General features: G+C 47.2%; 1 protein-coding gene and 1 pseudogene across 2 annotated transcripts in view; one reads left to right on the plus strand and one right to left on the minus strand.

Annotated features, from left to right (window-relative positions):
* ASB18 (ankyrin repeat and SOCS box containing 18) overlaps positions 1-25,697 on the minus strand; it is a 73,177-nt gene that overhangs the window by 15,037 nt on the left and 32,443 nt on the right. Inside the window, exon 4 of the mRNA XM_077957953.1 lies at positions 7,185-7,689. Coding sequence (XP_077814079.1) covers positions 7,185-7,689 — 505 coding nt within the window. The remainder of the gene's footprint in view (positions 1-7,184; positions 7,690-25,697) is intronic.
* On the plus strand, positions 16,242-17,289 carry LOC694035 (prohibitin 1 pseudogene; annotated as a pseudogene). Its single transcript, XR_009852.5, has one exon. The product of XR_009852.5 is annotated as a prohibitin 1 pseudogene (transcript).

The raw sequence follows: 25,697 nt of genomic DNA on the forward strand, positions 1-25,697 counted from the left end.
AAGCTATTTTTTAGAGGACAGGAGCTGCTCTTTCTAGACTGGGCATCATACTGACACTGTAAGAGCTATTATCGGTGGTCCCCTCCCCACGCCCAATTATTTTTGTTCTCATCCATTACTGTCACTGAGTCAGGCTTAGCAAGCTTTAGGGAAAGAGAGAGACGGAGCATGAACACACAGACACGGAGAGACCAAGCCACAGAGGGAATGCCTGGCAGGTGGCCTGGGGCCGCCACAATCTTCCCAGTCCATCTCGCCAGCCCTGTCCCTCTCTGCGCCCCACACATGTTGGTATTTCTGGCTATCATGAGCCCCACTAACATGCCATTTCCTTGTGCACGGCAGTCTCTGATTTCAATTATCCCCTTCTGTGTTGGGAAAAAATCACGCCATTAAGAAGGACTCACGCTGGACCCCTCGGGATGGAGTCTGCTGCTATTTATCTGGTACCCTAGGCGATGCTCAGGTCTTGCTCATCGCAGCCCTCCAGCGACCCTCCCACTGGCCCTGTCACTTCTCTGCAAAATGTTAAATGGCTCCCAGGGACCGCAGGTAACCCAGACAGGCCCCACCCTGGGAAGAGCTGCCCTTCCTTAGAGCAAAAGCACCGCCTCCTCCCGCCCCTCCCCCACCGGGTCACAGACTGTGACAGAGTCTTATTGCCTGTCTCTGGGAATTCATTTTCTGTCTCTCCTCTGTTCCACCTCTCTGGGGCTCCCTGCCCCTCCCCGTCCTCTGCATCATGCCCCCTCGTGTTTGCCAGGCAGCTGGCTGCCTTCATTATTTTTACGCCAACACAGTTTAAAAATCTCCGCTGCCTCCTTGCTGTCTGCGGAGAGGCGGCTGCCACATTACTCTGACATGCTGATGTCATTAGTATCCACGCGCACTCTCTTCAGCTAATGAGGCGGCAGAAAGAAAATTAAGGGGGAAAATCACACAGGCACATTGCTTTATATGTAGATGGAGAAATAAAACAAGAGCAAGAAAAACACAGGCGCCCTACTTATGATCTCTCCTCCCTCCTCCCGCTGGGGACTGGGTGCACTCGGCTCTGTGAAAACGGGAGGGGAAGCCCTGGTTTTTGACTACTGCTACCTCAGAAATCTCCCACTAAAAATCCTGTGGAATCGGGATAAGTGAAGTCTCTTTACCTGATTCTGTAATTAGGTAAAAAGAAAACATGAAAACTTTAGGTCTCCATTTGCAGTATGGTTAGTGCTCAGAAGCTGAGACAAGACCAGAGATTTGCAGATGTTTCTAGAATCTGTTTTTTTTTTTTTTTTTGAGACGGAGTCTTACTCTGTCGCCCAGGCTGGAGTGCAGTGGCGCGATCTCGGCTCACTGCAAGCTCTGCGCCCCAGGGTTCACGCCATTCTCCTGCCTCAGCCTCCCGAGTAGCTGGGACTACAGGCGCTCGCCACCACGCCCGGCTAGTTTTTTGTATTTTTTTAGTAGAGACGGGGTTTCACGGTGTTAGCCAGGATGGTCTCGATCTCCTGACCTTGTGATCCGCCCGCCTCGGCCTCCTAAAGTGCTGGGATTACAGGCTTGAGCCACCGCGCCCGGCTTTTTTTTTTTTTTTTTTTTAAAGACAAGGTCTTGCTCTGTCGCCCAGGCTGGAGTGTAGTGTCACGATCATGGCCCACTGCAGCTTCCACCTCCTGAGTTTAGGTAATCCTCCTGCCTCAGCCTCCTGAGTAACTGGGACTACAGGTGCATGCCACCATGCCCAGGTAATTTATTTTTAATTTTTTGTAGAGATGGGGTCTCACTATGTTGTCTAGGCCGGTCTCAAACTCCTGGGCTCAGGTTATCCTTGTGCCTCCCAAAGTGCTGGGATTATAGGCAGGAGCCACTGCCTCTGGCCTAGAGTCTGTTATTCTTGCATCAACCTCCATCCCCCATGCGAGCTATGTGAATCCTTCACCTGGACCACCACCACCCCCTACCTTGTGTGTTCTCTACGTTGAGCTTAGAAATTCCAAAATACTGATTTGATGATGTAATCTCCTTCTTTGAAAATTATGTAATCAACTCCTAATATTCCCAAGTCAGAGGCCCAGGCCCTTAAGGCCCCACTTGGCTACCTAGTCTCAACTGGTGCCCCCTAGCTGTTTCCTCTCCAGCGACTGGGTCATTTTTCCAACTGCACAGGACAACCGTGCTTGTCCTGCTCCAGGACATTTGCCCAGGACGTTTGTCTAGAATGTTTGTCCCCTGTTTCACACAGCTGAGCCTTCAGCCTTCAGATCTTGGCTCACTCATCACACACTTGAGGGAGCCTTGGACCCTGCCCCCCAGCCAGGTGAAACCCCTGTTCTGTGCTTTGCAGCACTTCTCACCACAGCAACTTCACCTTGGTGTGTGCACTTGGCTGATCCACGTGACAAGCAGCCTCACCAGGGTGGGAAATACGTATGCTCCTGCTCCTCCCCGTGACTCCAGTACCAAGCACCCAAGTTCCCCCAAAATGTTTGTGGAATGAATACATAAGTACTAAAGGGATGCCCGTGGGAAGCACAGCCAATGCCTACATGACTTCGGGGAAAATGTTCATTACTGGTGTTGTCCCTGCACGTCCCTGACTGGTGGACAAGTTTGAGTGTGAAGTATTATTAGTATTTCATTTTTACACAGGGGAAAGTGGAAATGCAGTCCCTCTCAACCGCAAATCATGCAGTTTCTGCATCTATGAGTTTCTCGTATCTGGGAAAACCGTGCGGGTCATCCGACCTGGAATGCAATCCAGTCTCACCCTGAGAAAACCACCTTTGTGATCATGGCATCTCCTCTCCCAGGTGGGAGCCTGAACTCTTTACAGCCACCTGCAGGTGCGTTTCCCCGGGCTGCTGCTGGCCTCTGCACCACAGGAAACAGAAGGGCCTTTGGGAAATAGCACAAAATAGGAGACAAGGTAGGAGGGGCTGGAATGTGCTGGCTACGCATGCTGACTGCGAATGAAAAGTGTTCATGGACGGGCGTCAGGTGACATCCAGGGACAAATAGAGCTGGCCATGTAAACTGAGCCAGTGAATCAAGGAGGTTCCCAAATGAACACCTGTGAAGGAGGCAGGGGAGGGCAGGGGTGTGAGCCCTGGCTGGGTGCTGCTACCATCAGCTCTGTGTCCCATCTTGGAGCGGGGCTAGACTTACACCTTCCCACACTCTTTGATGCTCCATCATTTTCTGGGGTGGAACCAGAAATATGCTCTTCAAAGAGGTGAGAAGAGCATAGCGCTTCCTTGGAAAAAGATCACATGGGACTTCATGACTGTTTCACACATTTGTCTTCCAGCTAAGGAGAGGCTGAAGGAAAGAGACCCCTAAGCACAGCCTTTTATCCAGACCAAGCATCCAGCCCACAAAGTCACCTGTGGCAGGTGCCACACAAATGCAGGTCCACATCTGTGTGCGCTTCTCTGCCTTCCTGCCTGCTGCCCCACAGGCCCAGCCCCAGCCTGTCCTGACACCTTCCAGAATCCAAACCTGCCAGAATCCACAGCCTGCCCCCTGTGCCTGCCCTCGACGCCCTGTCCCTGCCCCCAGTGTTAACGAGCGGTCAGCCGGGCAGAAAGGCCTGGCACTGTCAACATGCGGGCTTCCGAAGCCGTGACACTGCTTTGATTCTCAGTGCAGAGCACTGCGCCGGCTCGGAAGGATGCCCTGTGTCCGACTGCCGCGGCGATGGTGCCTTTGTCTGGGCATGGGGAGCTGTGATTTATGTCATAAGCTCGCTGTGAAACCTTTTGCCTCAGTAATTCTGTGCTCCATGGGTGTCTCTTTACATCTATTCACAGTATGGCTGCTGCCCACGGACGGCGTGCCCTGTGACAGTGCTGGTGGCTCTGCGCTCGCCTCGCCATGGCGCCCGTGTGGTGCCTGCCCAGCATCTTTGTGGCCGGCTGCGGCGTCTGTTGGGTCTGTTGCTTTGATGTCGCACATGATTAGATGCTGTCCCTGGAGGAGCGATTGGTGGAGGAAGAGGCTGCCTCTAGCCTTCCAGAGTGTTGTGCTTCGGTTGTGGGGACAAGGCTAGAACATGACAGGCACTGCTGCCTTTGCTTAGGGGATTCTCAGCATGGTGAATGCGTCCCCATCTGCCACCCTCTCCTGGCCAGGTGTAGGGGTACCTGCTGGAGGTTTGGGGGAATCCCCATGCAAAGAGGTGGAATCCTTATTTACAAAGATTTAGTGCAGGCCATGATCCCGGAGTGGCTGGAATCCCTTCATTCATTCAGCAAACACTGATGGAAGGTTGGCACTTGCGGGCGCTATGTTCAGGGAGGTAGTGGTGGGCAATGCTTTTTGGTAAAAGCCTCAAGGTATTAAGATTTCTCCAGAACAAACTGTCCCCCAAATCTAAACCTACCCCCAACCTGAATGGAGGATGAGTTGCATCACTGACTGACCCCATTCCTGTGTGGCTGACATAGTATTGGGGATCCCATCCCAGAACAGGGCCCCTGAACACCCGGAGAGGAGGCACTGTGCTTTGTCCTGCATCTCTAGTCAAGGCAGGGTAATTCCTACAGCCTTGGGAACGGAGTCCAGGGGTCAGAGGTCCTGTTCCAAGAAATGATGCCTGTGGGGCTGCCCCTAGGACTTGAAAGCCTGGTCAGAGATCACTCACATTGAAATAACTTCAAGGCTAACAAAGGATTACTTGTAGTCACTACTGAAATATACTGACCTCTTTCTTTTTCTTTAAAATAAATTGCCCCATTCTGTCCAGGAGAAATAAGTCAGAAAAAAAAACTGCCCCAGATATTTTCCCCTTGTGGCCCATCCTGTAAAGTTTGTTTTCTCTTTTCATTCCTTTCTTTTGGAAACAGGGTCTTGCTCTATCACCCAGGCTGGAGTGCAGTGTTGCTATCACAGCTCACTGCAGCCTCCACATCCTGGATTTAGGTAATACTCCTGCCTCAGCCTCTTGAGTAGCTGGGACTACAGGTGCATGCCAACAGGCCCAGCTAATTTTTTAAAAAAAATTTTTGTAGAGACAGGGTCTTGCTATGTTGCCCAGGCTGGTCTTGAACTCCTGGACTCAAGTGATCCTCTTGCCTCAGCCTCCCAAAGTGCTGGGATTACAGGTGTGAGTCGCCATGCCTGGCCTCTTTTCATTCTTTTTTTTTTTTTTTTTGAGACGGAGTCTCGCTCTGGCACCCAGGCTGGAGTGCAGTGGCCGGATCTCAGCTCACTGCAAGCTCCGCCTCCCGGGTTCACGCCATTCTCCTGCCTCAGCCTCCGGAGTAGCTGGGACTACAGGCGCCCGCCACCTCGCCCAGCTAGTTTTTTGTATTTTTTTAGTAGAGACGGGGTTTCACCATGTTAGCTAGGATGGTCTTGATCTTGTGACCTCGTGATCCGCCCGTCTCGGCCTCCCAGAGTGCTGGGATTACAGGCTTGAGCCACCGCGCCCGGCTCTTTTCATTCTTTATGCAGTTTCATATGACAAGGGTTGAAGTGTGTGTTGGTTTAATGCAGACATAACGTGCATGGGAAGGGCAGTGGGTGAGTCTTGTTTCCATGTTATAAGTTGATGGACTAAGCCTGCTAATGATGGGAAACATTAAAATTTAAATAATAAATATAAAAGGTAGCTGTCACAGAACATAAAAATGCTCGCATTTCTTCCCTTTCAGGAGTCCACCATATTGAAATCGCTGCATTAGTGGAACACCGCAAGACAATTACCCATAGAGGGGGTGAGATAGCACCGGGAAAGTGCCATCCTGTTTGTCAAGTAAGGAAACACGAGGGGAGTTGTCTTGGGGGATTTTCTAACTTTTCCTAGATAGAGTCTTTACTCTGAACGCATCTATAATGGAAAGTTAGCATTTGAGAGAAATGTGTGAATCTCACTTCTTGATGGTTCAGACCACTGAGAACACTGTCCTTTTGCATATTAGCTTTTCAGCTATTTGTTCAAAACTCATCAAGCCAAAATATGTCTTATGCCTATGAGTGATGAGTCTTGGTTGATGGAGATAATTTTTAAATGAAAAACATCCGGGTTTTACATCTAATGGAATGACCCCTTCAATGAAGTCTTTTGGGGAGGACAACCTCTTACTCCAACCAATATTTTGGAAACATTTTCAGTCTTTTGGGTATTTTCTGAGGTGAGAAATCTTTGTTCTTTGTCGTTTTTATTTCTTTTTTCTTTCTTTTTTTTTTTTTTTTGAGACAGAGTCTTGCTCTGTTGCCCAGGCTGGAGTGCACTGGCACAATCTCGGCTCACTGCAAGCTCCGCCTCCCAGGTTCACGCCATTCTCCTGCCTCAGCCTCCCGAGTAGCTGGGACTATAGGCACCCGCCACGACGCCCGGCTAATTTTTTGTATTCTTTATTAGAGACGGGGTTTCACTGTGTTAGCCAAGATGGTCTTGATTTCCTGACCTCGTAATCTGCCCGCCTCGGCCTCCCAAAGTGCTGGGATTACAGGCGTGAGCCACGGCGCCCGGCCTATCATTATTATTTCAGGGTAGATCTGACGGGTGGAACAAGGATGAGTTGTTCAGAGTCAAGTCTGCAAGGGTGAGCCATCAGAATGGGGGTGAGGTCCCAACACTGCAATGACCTGGGCAGGGCACTTTACCTGGCCGAACCCCAGGTAGAGGGAGAATATCACCTGCCTCTCGTGTTTCACTGCAATGTGGTGAGGACCGAATGAGAGAAGTCTGCAAATGTCCGAAGCGCTCTCATTAACAAGGTGGATGATCAGATTGGGTAATTTCGTTTCACATCAAATGCCAGATGTGGCAAGAGACTGATTTTCATCGTTCTGAAAATTATACCTAAAGAGAGCTGCCTAAATATTTTAAGCTCTGACTGCATCATCGAAGTAAGTGCCTGGTGTCCGTCCCCAGGTGACTACTTTGAAAGGATGCATTCTTGACATGCAACCCCTTAATTCTCCAGTGGCTCTAATCAGAAGGCTTCTAGGCTCCCGCTCCTCAAAATGGGGTCCCAGGACCAGCAGTCTAGGCCACACCCGGGAGCTTGTTAGCAATGCAGGTTCTCCCACCCCAGACCCACTGAGCAGATTCTGCATTTTCACAAGTCCCCGGGGGTGCCTGGGCCATTACAGTTTGAGAGCGCCGCATGCAACCCAGCTCCCAGGCCGGTCACTAAGTGGCAAAACTCCAGGGCACGTGCCAGCCCGGCCGGATCCTGCCTTACCTTGGGGAAGGCGTCGGGCCACACAGTGGGCGAGCCGTGGTTGAACAGCGCCTGCACCGTGCGCTGCGGTGCAGCCTGGAGCGCGCAGGCTGCGGTCTGCAGCACGCGGGCCAGCGGCGAGGCCCCGCCATAGTCGAGCGCGCCCGCGTCGGCGCCGTGCCGCAGCAGGAGGCGCGCCAGGCTGTGGCTCGCGTGGCCACAGGCCTTGTGCAGTGGGCTGCGCTCGTCCTCGTCGCGCGCGTCCGCCTCCGCCCCGTGCCGCAGCAGCAGCGCGCACAGGCGCAGGCAGCGCCCGTGCTCATCGGGTCTCCGCGCCGCCCCGCAGGCCACGCTTAGGGCCGTCTCCCCGCAGCCGTTCCTCGCGTCCACGTACGCCCCGCGGTCCAGGTAGAGGCGCGCGTGCTCGTCCAGGCCGCGCTGCGCCGCCACGTGCAGCGGCGTGTCCCGGCCCTTGCCGCCCACGCGCTGCACCGAGGCCCCGTGCTCCAGCAGCGCCTGTGCGCACCTGTAAGAGGCCAGGGCCCATCACTTGGGCGCCCCGCAGGACGCCCGCACCCTTCCACCCCCGGCCTGCTGCTCCAAAATATCAAGTAATCCCTGAATGAAAAGATATGCTCCACTCTCCCATACCAAGGCGTCGGGAATTCAAACTAAGCTGGAAAAAAAAAAAAAAAGAAAGAGAGAGAGAGAGATTATGGCACCACCAGTTCCCGAGTAGTGGAAATAGCCAAGGACATGTCATAAGAATCCACGTGCAGAGTTACATTTTATAAGGAAATGTTAACTGCTTGGAGCTTCCTGGGAGGGTGATGTGGTTCAAATGACAGTACTCCATGCACTGGTTACCTGGGCTGTTTGTCACACCCGGAGGTTAAGCGTTTGGCAGTCACAGTTCTAGGGAGAGGCCCTTGGGAGTCAGATTCTTTCTCGGCCGCCAACTAGCCCTTCTGGAAACCGCTCAGCTTTGTGAGGGTGTGAGGCAAGCCTTGCCTTGCACCACGAAGGGACTTTCCCCATCCCTCAGGACACTGACTCAGCTTGGCACCGCCCTGTCCTCTGACAGTCCGGGGAGCATTAGGTGGGAAGCACAACTGTGCCCTGTTGTGAGCCTACCTGTGCTCCTTGAACAGACTGGATATTGGCTGCATCCAAATTCCCCAGTGGTCTCTAGGAGCTTCTAGACCCCCATGGGAGCCTGTGGTCTCCCCCAGAGATGTCTTTCTTCTGCTGCCTCCAGGAGCATGACTGTCCTCTACCCCAGGCACCAACGCTTCCTCAGAGCCTCTCCCATCCCCTGGGGGCATGCTAAACAGCTCAGCCTAGGCTCAGATGCCTGGTGAGAAGTGTGCTCCAGCCTGGAAGTGGGAAGACACTCATACAGACCCTCCTCCCTCCGCTGGTCCTTGTCCTTCACGGACACTGAAAAACACAAGTCCACCCCCAACTTCAGCCACCTGCTCCCACAGTCACCTGCCATAGGTAAGGCCGCTCCAGCCTTGGAAGTCTGCAAACATGCCGACTTCAGACTACAGCCCCGGTCCTCTAGCTCCCCAAGGCCTGTTGGTCCTACTCGCCATCTTTGCTCTATAGAGACCTAAGCCCTGGACCTCTTGTTTCTCTCTACCCTTCCTGGCTTCAGTTCCTTTCCTGGGCAGCACTGTGGTCACCTCCTCATCTACAACCTCAGTTCCCTTGAATGGAGGGGACCATGGCCATCCCCTACTCAGATGGCCGAATCTTCAAGCCAGCGTCCATTCTTCACCCCCCTCCTTTTCTCTGCCGGTCTGCCGAGCCCTGTTGGAGGACGTAGCATTCATGGAGCTGGACTTGGTCTCATCTGGGCCTCAGTTAACTGATACCTTTCAGTGTTAAGGCCACCTCCTCCTGCCTTGCTCTTCACTAGCCACTCCTAGTGTTGACCTTGGTCCTCAAGCTTCCGCCCTCTTTCCGCCTTCCTCCCTCTTAGCTGTCTGCACTGGCTTCATTCAGGGTGCGGCTCCCAGGAACTCCCTCACCTGCCTGCCTTCTGCAAACACATCTGTTTCAACACTGATTAGAATCTGTTTTGACAACTGCTGTTGCCTCCCTCTTCCTCATGCCTAAAGAAGGCACTCCCTCTCGATCATCTTGACCCAGAGTTAGTCCTCTTTGGCCTCTTTGGGGTCTTGCTCTAGATGACTTGCTCCTTGCCATTTTCATGTCCTTCTATTTCCCTGCCCCATTTCAACTGGTCACTGAGCCGTGCTGGGTCCATCTCATCACCTGAACTGCTTCCCCCCCTCCACTCCCACTGTCACTGTCCTTTGTTGAGGCCACATCGTTTCTCTGAATGCTTATGAGTCTCTTTATTTGCCCTTTGCTGCAATCTAGCAAGCTGCATACTATCTGGAAGGAACTTTTCCAGTGCGGAGCAAATATGTGCCTGCCGACGACCCCACCACTCCCCCTGCCTGCTGGGCGAAGCCCACACTGCTCTCCTCAAGACCCAGGACACATCATGATCCAGCTCCTGGGGGCCTCACTGGGTTCACCTCCTGAGGCGCCGCCTCTCCATGCTTCAGTTCTACCTCACCAGGTATGGTGCTGAGAGCATACGCTGCCGTGCCATGCCCCCACGCCCTCTGCTTGCTTCTTCCAGATTGCCCCGCTGCACGCGATGGCCCACACAGTCCCATCTTTCCTTCCTTTTAGAAGCCTTCCTGTGCCACCAGGCAGAGGAAGGGGGTCACACCTCTGTGTTGTCACATGCCTTGCACTATGTGCCCAGGCACCACATTGGTCACCCCATATTTCAGATATTTGTTGGGCCAGGCACGGTGGCTCATGCCTGTAATCCCAGCACTTTGGGAGGCTGAGGTGAGTGGATCACCTGAGGTCAGGAGTTTGAGACCAGCCTGGCCAACATGGTGAAAACCTATCTCTACTGAAAACACAAAATTAGCCAGGCGTAGTGGTGGATGCATGTAATCCCAGCTACTCGGGAGGCTGAGGCAGGAGAATCACTTAAACCCACGAGGTGGAGGTTACAATGAGCCAAGATTGTGCCCCTAAACTCCAGCCTGGGGACAACAGAGCGAGACTCTGTCTAAAAAAAAAAATGGCACTTTGAACTCCTTCGGTGTAGAAATGGAGGCTTTGTTTATCTCTGATTCCCAGTGCCTACCACACTATTGGTATTCCCTAAAAGCATGTTGAACAAACACATTCCATTAATTAACACCTTTCAGCTTTTCTTTGCCGCTGCTTTTCCTACTATATTTACCTAACTGGAGCTCTGAACAAGATCATCCATTGAGGGTTTCCTGGCTGCCCTTAAATCCATTTATATTTTTACCTAGAGGCTCTCAATATTTTAAATTCTCCCTTTGGACTGTCTCGTTTCTACATCAGCAGTGTCTTGAGAAGTGGTCTGTCTTGAGTGAAAGATCTTTACAAACAAGTACAGTTTGATGTGGAGTCCTTTGGGACCAGGATTGGCTAAGGGAGGATGCAAATTTTACAGTAGAGTGCTTCACTTTGCTTCCTACTTGCTTCTCTGGGAGGAGTTTTGAACAGTGCAGCAGGAGGTTAGAAATCAAGGGTTCCATCTCGTTTTGCCACTGAGCCTGTGAGCACTTGCAAACAATTACAAAACATTTTCTTCTTTTTAAAGAAAAAAATCTTTTAAGCAGCTCAGCCTCTCTAAAGAAGTCCACAGGGAAATACGACCAGTCCCGTTTTCCACGTGCACAGCCTGTAGCTGGTTAATGGCCAGGCTTTTCCACATGCACAGCCTGGCTGGCTAATGGCCAGGCTGCTATTTGCAACACAGATACCTTTCAGAGGAATGAGGACACTGGCCCACCCTCTGGAGGGCTGCAGATGCCCTTTTGGTTTTTAATGAAGAGCTTCTAATTGGCTAAACCTTGGCACTTTTTTAGAGTGGGCAATGGTTTAAGTTGCAGAACCACAGGCATGGGGAAGAAACAACACAACAAATTGACTGGGGCATGTCTCTGCTTGCACACAGTGGCAGTCATTAAAAATGAAGGTGTGAGAGCCTATTTAATGGCATGAAATATATTTGCAGTGGACATGTGAACAGATCAGGTTACAAAATAGCACCACTGTACAATCCCATTTTGAAAAAGCATAGATATATCTATGCGTATATGAAGAATACCAGAAATTGGCCGGGCGCGGTGGCTCACGCCTGTAATCCCAGCACTTTGGGAGGCCGAGGCAGGCGGATCACGAGGTCGGGAGATGGAGACCATCCTCGCTAACACAGTGAAACCCCAGCTTTACTAAAAATATGAAAACTTAGCCGGGAGTTGTGGCAGGCGCCTGCAGTCCCAGCTGCTTGGGAGGCTGAGGCAGGAGAATGGTGTGAACCTGGGAGGCAGAGCTTGCAGTGAGCTGAGATTGCACCACTGCACTCCAGCCTGGGTGACAGAGTGAGACTCCATCTCAAAAAAAAAAAAAAAAAAAAAGAATACCAGAAATTTTTCGTTTCAGTTTTTAATTGATTTTAATTTTAATTTAATTTTTTTAGAGACAGGATCTTGCTCTCTCATCTCGCCTGGAGTGCAGTGGCACGATCACGGCTCACTGCAGCCTTGAACTTCTGGGCTCCAACAGTCCTCCTGCCTCAGACTCCCAAGTAGCTAGGACTATAGCCGAGTGCCCCCATGCTCGGCTAAATTTTTTTTTTTTTTGTATTGACGGGGTCTTGCTATGTTTCCCAGACTGCTCCGAAACTCCTGAGCTTAAGTGATCTTCAGGCCTTGGCCTCTCAAAGTGTTGAGATTATAGGCATGAGCCATTGTGCCCTGCCAAAAAACCTAGAAATTTAGAGGGCAATGTGTGTTTATCGCTGGATGATGGGCATAGTGGGAGCTTCTGTTTCCTTTCTGCCTGCATGTATTTTTCAAGTTTTCCAAAATAAGTCAAGGTGCAGTTTGATACAAGAACCACAACAGAGGTTATTAATAACAAAACCCTCCCTACCTGCTCCAGCAACAGCTCATGGATTCTAAGAATATCCCTTTGGCTTTCCAGGTTCCCAGAATACGCTTGAAATTTGCATTGATCTGTTTAGGTATAGGCAGCATTTTGGAACATATGTATGGCAATGCCCATGAGAAGGTGAGGAGAGGAGAGGGCTGGGCTGGCTGGGAGCTACTCAGTGATAACAGACCTGACCCCGGGACCCAGGCCCATCCTTGAAACACTATCATTTCAATCCCTCCTATCAGTGTCACCAGTGGAAGAAATGGCCCAGTGGGGAAAGCATACTGTTTGTCATTTCATTGCCTTCTCTGTATCAATGTCACCAGTGGAAGAAGAAATAGCTCAGTAGGGAAAGCATCCCTGAAGCTTTGCAGGCCTATGTGTGGGACCCAGCCTTGGCTGAGCCTTTTACTCCAAGGCAAGATTTTGTGAGTGGCTTTCCTGCTCTCTTGATAGGCAAAAGTCAGAAAGGCCTGGGGTCAGGGTAGAACAGTCACTGTTGGGATCTAAGGGTAGAATTCCCATCTGAGGATGTCAGAACAACTTTGTCTTTATCTTGCAAGGACTAAGGAGACACCATGTTGTCTCAGCAGCTTCTGATATGAAGCACCTTGGACAAACACATTCATCTCTGGGTCCCTCATCTTTGTCTTCGATAATGACTACAATGACAGGCTGTTACAGGGGCCTAGGATTGACAGCAGAAAGAAAAAGTAACTTAAGCCCAAAGGCAGGAGTTAATAGAGATGAACCCATCAGGGACTGTTGAATCAATGTCATTCCAATTCATGTCTACGGGATGGGGGGATGTGGGACTTTGGCCACTCCCTGCACACCCTCCCGTCCACCCTCTAGCACCTTCCCAAAGCACTGGCTTTTCCTAGTCCCCTCCCAGGGCACAAGGCCTGAAGGCCTCAGCCGGGGCTCTCCCGCTGTTTGCTCCTTCCTTTACCCACCTGTCTCACCCACCTGCTCCCACCTGTCTCACGTGCATGCCAAACCTCCATGCCCCCTGCACGCTCTGCCCAGGTGCCTCTTCTCAGCCAGAGCCTGTCCAGGCTTCCATTCTCTTGTCTCCCCTGCTTCCTGATCACCCTCTTTATTTAAAGCTCTGGAAATGCTGCTTCTCTGCCTCCTGGTTCTGAACTGAAAGGTCTTTTGGATTCCCCAGTACTTGGTCTTTTTTTTTTTTAAACAACTATTTATCTTTAGTCCCTGCAACAACTTTGCATTGTAGGTGGAATTTACAGTTGGGGAAACTGAGGCTTAAAAGGCCAGTGACCTGCATAAGGCCATGTGGCCAGGAAGTGGCAAAGCAGAGGTCTCATTGCTTCATGCGGCTTCCCAACTGTCAGTCACACACCCCTCCACTGCCCCTTCCAACTGGTTTTATTTGTTAAGCACCTTCTCTGAGGCAGGTTCTGTTCTAGGCATTTTCCACAAGTTATCACTGACCTTTTCATTCATTCAGTAAGCAGAGAACATGTGCCATGCTCCTTTTGAGGCAAGGAGAAGTGTTTCTTCTTTTATCACTCCACAAGAATTCCTGGACAGATTCACCGACAGGACACTGAAGGTAGGGCAAGGCGACCCATGGACCTCATTCTATGGGGTGGCACAGTAACCAGTTCTCACCCAGTCCTCCCAGCTACCTGGCATGGTAGATGACATCCTCCCTCATTTTTGGTGAGGAGTTCGTCTTTGAGGTTTAAGCAGTGGTCTCAAGGCCAGGGCCTGGCAGAGGATGGTGGCCTTGCAGTCAGTGTGTTCTGTTTGGCATATGAACTCCAACCCCCAGCTATCCAGTGGTGAATATAAGGACTCCAAACCACTGAAAGATGATGCTGACTGAGCAATGCAACAATAACAACAACAAACAACTGCTAAAAATAAGGCTGCATTCAAGACTCAAACGTCACCTCTTTTGTGTGTGTGTGGGGAAAAGGACATTGCTTCTGAACATTTTGTTGGAAATGTTAAATATCTGATTTGGTTTGCTTGTGTCCCCACCCAAATCTCATCTTGAATTGTGCTCCCATAATTCCCATGTGTTATGGGAAGGACCCAGTGGGAGCTAATTGAATCATGGGGGCGGTTTCCTTCATACTGTTCTCTTGGTAGTGAATAAGTCTCACAAGATCTGGTGGTGTGATAAGGGGAAACCCCTTTTGCTTGGCTCTCATTCTGTCTCTTGCTGCTGCCATGTGAGATGTGCCTTTCACCTTCCACCTCCCCAGCCACATGGAACAGTAAGTCCAATAAACCTCTTTCTTTTGTGAATTTCCCAGTCTCAGGTATGTCTTTATCAGCAGCGTGAAAATGGACTAATACAGCATCTGTCTCCGGAAGTTGCCGGAGTCTTTGGGCAATCCTGAGCTCCTTCTCCTGTTCTCCTTCCGTGACTGCTGCTGGAATCTCTTCTGACAGACAGAAGGGGGTTGAGCACTACACAGTGTATTCAGTGGGGGTAATGGGTGTTATGAGCTCATCTTGTTGAATTACTGTTACTGCTGCTTTTCCTCCTCAGAGATGACACAGAGGCAGATGGGCTGGAGACACGTCTCAGGGGAAGTGGGGCTGCAGTTGAAGGCTGGGTCCCAGGGTGGGTGCTGGGCATGTGCCAGCCTATGGGGGCAAGGTAGGGGGAGAGCCTTGGGAGCAGAACAGAGCCGTGTTTTCTAATGAAGCTGCTGCAGGAAGGTTCTCTCCTGTGGGTCTATGCCCCAGCTGACTGCGATGAAGGACGGGGAAGCCACAGCTCCATGACTTTGATGGAGGAGCAGTTCCACTTTATTTCCCTGGACCTTCTGCTGAAGCTTTCCTTTGGGGATCTTCCATCTACCCACTTTCTGTTCTGCATTTTCTTCTCTCTCCCTCTCTCCTGGGATGCTAAGTTATGAGACTATCAGGCATAAATGTTTGCAATTGAAATGGCTGATATGAATACACAAATCCATCAGGGTAGGAGGGCGACTGAGAAAGAAACTGGTTGGCCATTTCTATCATCATGGTTTCCCTTGGAGCAATGGCTGCCAACCATCATATGTTTTTCTGAAGTGTGGGATGATTGCAGTGGATTATGTTATTTTGGGCAAATTCTCTCTCCATTGTAAATGGAACCTTGGCAAACTGAAAAATGATTTCGTGAACAAGATTTGTAAAGTCAGCTCCACTGTTTGCCCCATGATATAGTTTGGATATTTATCAGTGCCGAAATCGCATGTTGAAATGTAATCCCCAATGTTGGGGGTGGGGTGGGGCCTGGTGGGAGGTGGTTGGATCATGGGGGTAGATCTCTCACGAATGGTTTAGCACCATCCCCTTGGTGCTTTCGTCACGATAATGAGTTCATGGGTGATCTGGCTGTTTAAAAGTGTGTGGCAGCCAGGTGTGGTGGCTCATGCCTGTAATCCCAACACTTTGGGAGGCCAAGATGGGTGGATCACCTGAGGGGAGTTCGAGACCAGCCTGGCCAACATGGTGAAACCCTATCGCTACTAAAAATACAAAAATTAGATGGGCGTGGTGGCACACGCTTGTAGTCCCAGCTACTTGGGAAGCTGAGTCAGGAGAATCACTTGAGCCCTGGAGGTGGAGGTTGCAGTGAGCTGAGATGGTGCCACGGCACTCCAGCCTGGGTGACAGAGGGAGACTCCGTCTCCAAAAAAAGGTGTGTGGCACCTCCCATCCCTGCTCCTGCTTTCACTGTGTGGTGTGCCTGCTTGCCGTTTACCTTCTGCCGTGAGTAAAAAGCTTCCTGAGGCCTCCCCAGAAGTAGATCCCAGCATTATGCTTCCTGTACAGCCTGCAGAACAGTGAGCCAATTAAACTTTTCTTCTTATAATTTCCCAGGCTCAAGTATTTCTTTATAGCAGTGCAAGAATGGCCTAATACACCTCACGTGCCCACTAGCAGCATCTGACCTTCTGGAAGCTTCTTTGGTGCCCCTTCCTCAGTAAGGCATGCGTAACTTTTCTTCCTCTTTCCCTCATCCCCTGGTCCCAATATACTAGATGAAGAGGAAGACGCAGTAGCATCGGAGTGAGAGGAAAGAAAAGGAGGAAATGGAGGTCAGAGTGGAAGCAGGTGTGAGAGGGTCCAGCAGAAGCAAACATGGCTGCCAAAGTGTTTGAGTCCATTGGCAGGTTTGGCCTGGCCTTAGCTGTTGCAGGAGGCGTGGTGAACTCTGCCTTATATAATGTGGATGGTGGGCACAGAGCTGTCATCTTTGACCGGTTCCGTGGAGTACAGGACATTGTGGTAGGGGAAGGGACTCACTTTCTCATCCCATGGGTACAGAAACCAATTATCTTTGACTGCCATTCTTGACCACGCAATGTGCCAGTCATCACTGGTAGCAAAGATTTACAGAATGTCAACATCACACTGCGCATCCTCTTCCGACCCGTCGCTAGCCAGCTTCCTGCATCTTCACCAGCATTGGAGAGGACTATGATGAGCATGTGCTGCCGTCCATCACAACCGAGATCCTCAAGTCAGTGGTGGCTCGCTTTGATGCTGGAGAACTAATCACCCAGAGAGAGCTGGTCTCCAGGCAAGTGAGCGACGATCTTACAGAGCGAGCAGCCACCTTTGGGCTCATCCTGGATGACGTGTCCTTGACATATCTGACCTTCGGGAAGGAGTTCACAGAAGCGGTGGAAGCCAAACAGGTGGCTCAGCAGGAAGCAGAGAGGGCCAGATTTGTGGTGGAAAAGGCTGAGCAGCAGAAAAAGGCAGCCGTCATCTCTGCTGAGGGTGACTCCAAGGCGGCTGAGCTGATTGCCAACTCACTGGCCACTGCAGGGGACGGGCTGATGGAGCTGCGCAAGCTGGAAGCCGCGGTGGACATCACATACCAGCTCTCACGTTCTCGGAACATCACCTCCCTGCTGGTGGGTCAGTCCGTGCTCCTCCAGCTGCCCCAGTGAGGGTCCACCCTGCCTGCACCTCTGCGGGCTGACTGGGCCACAGCCCCGATGATTCTTAACACAGCCTTCCTTCTGCCCCCACCCCAGAAATCACTGTGAAATTTCATGATTGGCTTACAGTGAAGGAAATAAAGGTAAAATCACTTCAGATCTCTAAAAAAAAAAAAAAGAAAGAAAGAAAAGGAGGAAATGGAAAAGAAAAGACTCTACTAGCTTCTTAGACAGGGATGGGGTGAGGTGGGGGGAGCTTTTTTTTTTTTTTTTTTTTTTTTTTTTTTCCGAGATGGAGTCTCGCTCTGTCTCCCAGGCAGGAGTGCAGTGGCCGGATCTCGGCTCACTGCAAGCTCCGCCTCCCAGGTCTATGCCATTCTCCTGCCTCAGCCTCCCGAGTAGCTGGGACTACAGGTGCCTGCCACCTCGCCCGGCTAGTTTTTTGTATTTTTTAGTAGAGATGGGGTTTCACCATATTAGCCAGGATGGTCTCGATCTCCTGACCTCATGATCCGCCCGTCTCGGCCTCCCAAAGTGCTGGGATTACAGGCTTGAGCCACCGCGCCCGGCCAGGGAGAGCTTTAAACTCGACGAGAGAAACGTTGTATGCATGCAGGTATATATATATATTTTAATACAGTATCTTCTGTGAGGTACACACACAGAAATGCACAGGTCTTAAGAGCACAATTGAAGGAATTTCAACAAAGGACTATACCTATGTAACCAATACCTCCATGAAGATGTAGAATATTTCCATTTTGCCAGGAATTTCTCTTGTATTTACCACCAGTCAGTCATAACCCCCATAGGCAACCACTGTGCTGATTTTTCTCACAGTGGGTTAGTTTTGCATTTTCTAAAATTTTCCACTGTTTTGTATCTGGCTTCTTGTGCTCAGCATCATGCTGTTCACATTCATCCATATTGTTGCATGCATGGAGTAATTCATTCTTTTTTAAAGTTGCTGAGTCGTATTCAATTGTATGGATATACCATAATTTTAAGCCGTTTTCTCATTGATATTGATGGACATTTGCATGTTTCTATTTTTTGACTATTATGAATAAAGCTTTTATGAATGTTTTTGTATAAGTCTTCCTGAGGACATATGTTCTCATTTTTCTTAGGTAAACACCTAAAAATGGAATTGCTGGTAGGTTTGTATTTAGCTTTGTAAGAAACTGCCAAACAGTTTTCCAAAGAGGTATCATTGTACTCACCCAAAACTGTGTATGAAAGTTCTAGTTGCTCCCTAATCTTGTCAACATTTGGTGTTGTAGGGTTTTTTTTTTTTTGCCATTATAATGCATGTGAAATGGTGAATATTTCTTTGTGGTTTCATTTGCATGTCCTTGATGATTAATGACGTTGAGCACCTCTTCATTTGCTTATTGGCCATTTGTATGTTGTTCAGAAAGTGTCTGATCAAGGCTTTTGCCCAGAGTATAAAGTTTTGATTTGGCATGGACTGGCTTTTGGGTATTAAAATGGGACTTGCCAAGTGACCAGAAAGCTGAAGAATGTGCCTGGGATGCCACTGAGGGTCAGGGAAAGGGACACACTTGTAACAGAGGATGTTTGAAGGGAGGTGGCCAGAGATAAGTGGACTACTTCCTGATTATAGACAGTTTTTGGGGAAAAAAACTTCAGTTAACAAAGGAGAGGCAATCTTTTAGCGTCGTTCTCACAAACTTTGGCTTTGGGTCCTGGCTCTGCTGGTTTCTGTTCCTTGCCACCTTACCGGCATAACACGGACTCTCTCTGAGCCTCGGTTTTCTAGTCTGTACCATGCCTTGCAGGCCTGAGAGGTTCAGAGGAAATAAGACATTTGCAAATGCTCAGGAATGTGTGACATTCTGCAAATATTAAATCATCTACTGGGGGCCGCCTTTCTCTGACATCTCATTCTTCAGTATTCCTCAAGATGCCTTAAAGTTTTATTGAACAAGACCATGTTCTCCTCTCTACTTGAATAACCAATAGTCACTCACCTGGGATGTGGAAAGAATGTATTGTTTTCTGGATTATGTATCAATGCCTGTGAACCTGGCATCTCAGGCAGGTGAACTTCCTGTTCTTAGGTGGAGATTACTGGGTTCCCCAACCCATAAGATAATTAGCTGCTTTTATAGATCCAACTCCAGCTGATGAATCATTTTTTGTTTGTTTGTTTGTTTTTAAGACAGAGTCTCACTCTGTCACTCAGGTTGGAGTGCAGTGACGTGATCATGACTCGCTGTAGCCTCGACCTCCTGGGCTCAAGTGATCCTTCAGACTCAGCCTACCAAGTAGCTGAGACTACAGTTGTGTGCCACCATGCCTTGCTAATTTTTCTCACTATGTTGCCCAGGCTGGTCTCAAACTCCTGGGCTCAAGTGATCCTCTGGTCTTGTCCTCCTAAAATGATGGGATTACAGGCGTGAGCCACTGTGCCCACATGAATTATTTTTCATTTAGTTGAATTAACACACCTGAGACAAAAAAGTAAACTTGCATGCTTTTCATTAATAAGTTCCATGAGGAAAGCAAGTCATCCTCACTTTTGTTTAAATCAAGACAGCTATAGATAAGAAAAAGAACAGGGCATCAACACATTATTTTCTTATTTTAATTATCTCGAATAAAAAAGGATCAAGGAGAGGAATCTGATAATAAATAGGGCGAGGCTAGCATGCAGGCTACTGATGTGAACACAGTAACTTTACTGGAACTTTTCTTTTTGGGAAAATCTCTTCAAAAGGCTCCTAGATTAAAGCTCTGATATCCCCTTCAGTGTGTTGAATTCTGAATTCTGAAGCTTGCTGGTTGGAAGGAAGCACAGGTAATTTTTTTTTTTTTTAATCCCAGGAACTCAGAGACTCAAAGGTTTTAAAGTCCTGTGCCCATGGCGAATTGCCAACTAAAAGGGGATGGAGCAGAACAGGGTCCCTAGGTGTGGAGACCATTGTCATCAAGAGTCAGAAAATGGAATGGCTCTGTATGTAGGTCAGCGACCCCCTCTCTACTGTGAGGTAAAAAAATTAAGGATGACCTAAAATCTACTGTGTTTAAAAAGATTGCAGAGAAAGTAGCTCTTTCTTGTCAAAGTGATAATGTTTATACTACCTGAAGCCAGACCTCCTCAGAGTATGACTTTAGGGGGACTCTTTAGAGCTGAAAAGCCATGGTCAAAACCTCAGGCCCTTTCGACATCTATTAACTTTTCATCCTTCAAGGTAGTTGGCTGTGTTATTGTAGAGGTGTTCAATGGGACCTGCCAGCATATTCCATTATCATCATTGATACTGAAAGGATTCTAAGTCAGCTATTACAGAGTTCTGCCTGAAATGCTGGTTTATTCATCACTTATCTTAAACCTTCCCCCAATAATCCGGATTTACATAAGTCAAGAGTGTCAAATTAAACAGCCAAAGGGAAAGATTCCCATAGAGCGACACAGAGAAGAGAAAATGAAACAAGAAAGAAGGAAGAGGAGGAAGAAGAGGAAGACAGAAGAGAGATTTTTTAAGTCCCCACTCTAATAAAAAGACATTTAAAAAGTCCTTATTAAACAATGGCCTGGGCCCGTATGATTTTTGTAAAACCAACGGAAGCCAGGATATTAGATTCTGTTGTGCAGCGTGTAAGCTGAGTAGCTCTGGTAGTCTGCAGGATATTAGATTCTATTGTGCAGCGTGTAAGCTGGGTAGCTCTGGTGGTCTGCAGATGGCCTCAGCCCCTTATGGTGTCCAAATGTAAGCTTGTTGGCTTCTCTTCAGGAGTACTGTAAGGGTTCACAGCATTTGTGTTTATTTTGTGCTATGATTGGGTGCTGCATTCTCATTTCTTAGTAAGAAGCAATACTTTTCTGATCCTTTAAAGTGGGAGAGGAGTTGGGGCCCAAGGTGTGAAGCAGACTTGATTTTTAAAAACCTTTTTATTTTAAAATTATTTTAGATTTTCAGAGGAGTAGGAAAGATAGCATAGAGAGTTTCTGAATATCCTTCACCAGCTTCCCCTAAAGTTAATATCCGATATTATTATGGTATATTTGTCAAAACAAAGAAATTAACAATGGTACAAGACTATTAACCAAACTGTTGACTTTATTTGGATTTTACCATGTTTCCCACTAATGTTCATGTTCGATTTTAGGATCCAGTGCAGGATACCATGTTGCATTTAAAGAACTTAATTTTGAACAAGAGAATAATAAATATAACCATGCATTTTGGCAAGGCAGGGAGGGAGGAATGGTGAATACCCTGCCTTGGAATATCATCAAATGGGTTATATTTTCCATAGGAACATGTTATAATGGGGAGTTATATTCTTGACTAAAGACATTATAGCAAGTAAGTAATAAATGACCAACAACTATGGAGATAAAGGAAAGAAACATCAAGCCCCCAAATGAATTTGAAATAGTAAAATATAGTTTCAGTTCCCATAAAAGAAATACAGTGATTGGACATGAGGCCCCAGCAATTGCTGTCAGCACCTGTGTAATTCTATTTGGTTGGTGCTCTTCTAAGCAAATTAGCTATAGTAATTCATTCAATTCTCATAACCGTTCTATGTAGTAGGCTCAATTATCATCCCTATTTTACAAGTGAGAACACAGAGACCCAGAAAAATTAAATAACGTGTCCAATGTTGCACAGCTAGTAAGTGTTGGAATTAGAATTCAACCTGGGCCTCAAATGTGTTAAATATGTAAGTGTAGATATAAAATTGTATCGTATGAAAATGTGATCAAACTTGAATGCATTCAATGCACAATTGAATAACTTTGCCTCTTTTCTTAGTATATAGAAAGACTTTTGCAATTGATTTGGTTGGCTTCCGTCTTTTAATAAAGCTGATGCTTCTTTCTGTCTTAGAAACTTTCTGGTAGAAATCCACCAGCATCCCATTCTCAACCTCCGTGCATACAAGATATTTAACATATTTCTGGTCCAATGTTTGGCACATTGCCATATCATTACCTTCCTCTGCCCTGAAACTGCAAGCACTTTGAGGGCAGGGACTATGTCTAATGCAGCCCAGCTTCAGCCCCTCACAGGGTTCAATAACTGGTGATTGAATGCTTGCAGGAATGGAGTCAATATTGGTTGACCTTGGAGCTGTGTGTTTCAAAATAAATGGAATTTCTATAATTTTTTCACAAGATGACACCTTTTCACATCCCAGCAAATCATCTATCAGATGAGTCAAGAACAAAAATTGCAAGTGAATGCAAGGTAGAAATTAATCCATGTTTAATTAATAATTGGAAAGAAAACCTCTTGGTGGAAAGTGGAGAATGCCCGCAGCTAAGGACAGAAATGTGTCACAAGGTTGGAACTTACTCCCCAGTATGATTGGCAACATTGGATTTCTCAACCTCCCAAAGGCCTTCTGGGCTCCCAGGCTGAGGGTTCTATGAAGAGGATCCAGGCAGAGCCTGGTGAGCTCTCTGAGTGGAGGAGATGGCACTGGAAGTCTAGGGATCCCAGGGCAGCCGGAGTTTGTAGGGTAGAGGGTGCTGGAGAGGAGAAAGCTTCACACAGAAAGAGCTTCACACAGAAAGAACTTTGCAGAGGGCCCCCTTGAGTATTCAGCTCAATACTAACTAGTGTGTGGGCATGAGGAAACTACTTAAGCTGTGGAAAAAACCACCTGAAAGGAAGGATTAGAACCGACTGAAATGTGTCAAATATATTGTGTGCATAGAGGTTGAGAGTGTGGGCTGGTGGACTTCTACCAGAAAGTTTCTAGGACAGAAGTGGTGCAGTGCTCATCACATGCACAGGTTCAGGAATAGTGGCTGTTCTCAGCAACCAAAGTGTGAAGCCTTATAAATAATTAGGTATGGAGAGAGTACCAAAATGAGTTGTCTCAATAGTAGGAAAAAAAAATTAACCTTAGACTAACCACCGATTGAATTCTGACTAATAAAGCTTAAAAGCAAGACCCAAAAGGATCAAACTATTTCCAAGTAACTTTACATTCCAGAGCAGAGATCAAGAATATTGACAGGAATACAAAAATATCAAACACCCAATGAAATATAGAGAAAAAAAAAAGCACAAAAAATCAAAAGTGACCCAGAGGCTGGGAGTGGTGGCTTATGCCTGTAATCCCAGCACTTTGGGAGGCTGAGGCAGGAGAATCATTTGAAGCCAGGAGTTTGAGACCAGCCTGGGCAGCAAAACAAGACCCCAATTCTACAATAAATAAATAAGTGACACAGAAATGACACAGGTGACAGAATTAGTAGGCAGGGCCATTAAAACAGTTGTTATAACTATATTCCACTTGTTTGAGAAGCTAGAGGAAAGACTGACCATGTTAAGTAAAATACAGAAATGTAAGTCCTAAAATTGGAATTCTGAAGTTGAAACTACAATGTTGGAGATAAAAATGTACTGGATAAGGTTCATGGCAGATCAGGTATTTCAGAAGAGATCAATCAATCAATCAGAGAGAGAGAGAGAGGCTGAGGAAAATGAACAGAGCATCAGTGAACTGTGGAACAATTTTAAGTGGCATAGTATATGTGTAATTGAAGTCCCTGAAGGAGAATACTGGTTGTATAGAAAAAAATGTGAAGAAATAATTGCCAAAATATTTCCAAATTGGATGAAAAGCATATAAACCCACAGATCTAAGATACTCAATGAATCCCAAGCATAAGAAACATAAAGAAAACTGGCCTGGTGTGGTGGCTTACACCTCTAAGCCCAGCACTTTGAGAGGCCAAGGTAGGCAGATCATCTGAGGTCAGGGGTTCAAGACTAACCTGGTCAACATGGTGAAACCCTGGCTCTACTAAAAATACAAAAATTAGCTGGTGTGGTGGCATGCATCTGTAATCCCAGTTATTTGGGAGGCTGAGGCAGAAGAATCATGTGCATCCGGGAAGCAGAGGTTGCAGTGAGCTAAGATCATGCCACTGCACTCCAATCTAGGCAACAGAGTGAGACATCATCTAATAATAATAAAAAAGAAACATAAAGAAAACTACATCAAAGCACCTTATAACCAAATTGCTTAAAACCAGTGATTACAGAAAATCTTAAAGCCAGATAAAAGGATATTTATTAGATATGAAAGAACAAAGACAAGAAGGGGATAGCAAATTTCTCATTTTAAAAAATCCAAGTTAGAAGACAGTACAGTTATGGGTCTAAAGTGCAGAAAAAAGAAGAAGAAAATAAAAAACTGAACTGTCAACTCATAATGCTGTATCCAGCAAAAATGCCTTTCAATTACTCAGGTGAAATGAAGACTTTTTCAAACATACAAATGCTGAAAGGACCCATTACCAGTAGACATACAGTGCAAGAAATGTTAAAGAAAGCCCTTTAAGCAGAAGGAAAATGATACTAGATGGAATTTTGGAGCTACACAAATACATGAAGGGAACTGGAAGTGGTAACTATATGAGTAAACACAAACACTTGTTTCTTATTACTTCAATATATTTAAAAGAAAATTCTCTGTTTAAACAAAAATAATAACAATGTATTGCGGGACTTATATGTAGAAGTAAAATGTATATTACCAATAATAGCACAAAGGCCAGGAGGAGAGAAATGGAAGTATACTGCCATATAGTTTTTATACTACACATGAAGTAGAATAGTATTACCTGAGGGTAGAATGTGATAAAGATGTATACTATAAACCCTAAAGAAATCACTTAACACAACAAAAAGTTATATTTAGTAAGCCAAAAAAGGAAGTAAAATGAAATCATTAAAAATGTTCAGAATAGAAGAAGTTAGAAAAGAAGATAAAGAGACAAATAATAGATGAACCAAATAGAAAAGAAATAGACATTTGCTTTAAACCTAACTGTATCAAAATTACATTAAATATGAATGATCTACACCCAATTAAAAAACAGAAACTGTCAGATTGGATTAAAAAAAGCAAGACTCAATTATAATCTGCCTACAAGAAACCCACTTAAAAAATAAAGACACAGGTAAGTTAAAAAATGAAAGGATGGTGTGGTAGGCAGTCTCTAGCATGGTTCCCCATTGAAGTCTATCTTCTGGTATCCATGCTCTTCTCTCCTCTCCTTGAGTATGTGCAGAACATTTGATTTGCTGCTAACCAATAGACTATTGCAAAGGTGACAGGAGATTGTTTCTGTGAATAAATTACAGAAGATTATAACTTCCATCTTGCAAGCAGATCGTCTCTATTGTCTCCTCAGCTTGCATGCTTTGATGAAGCAAGTTTCATGTCAGAGAGGTACACATGACAAATGCTATGGTTGAATGTTTGTGTCCCTCCAAAATTCATGTTGAAACTTAATTCCCAATGTAATAGTATCAAGAGGTGGGTCATTAGGAAGTGATTAGGCCCTCATAGATGGGATTAGTGCCCTTATAAAAGGCCTTGAGGGATTAAATTTGCCTCTTCCATTTTTTCTGCTCCTCCGCCATGTGACAATGCAGCAACACAATGCCATCTTGGAAGCAGAGAACAGGCCCTCACCAGACAGTGAATCTGCTGGCACCTTGATCTGGGACTTCCCAGCCTCTAGGACTGTGAGAAATACATTTTTATTATCATCACCCCTGGCTAAGTGTTCTCGTTATGTTGCTCAGGCTGGTCTCAA

The sequence above is a fragment of the Macaca mulatta genome, chromosome 12, assembly GCF_049350105.2.
Source record: "Macaca mulatta isolate MMU2019108-1 chromosome 12, T2T-MMU8v2.0, whole genome shotgun sequence".
Taxonomy (NCBI): Eukaryota; Metazoa; Chordata; class Mammalia; order Primates; family Cercopithecidae; genus Macaca; species Macaca mulatta.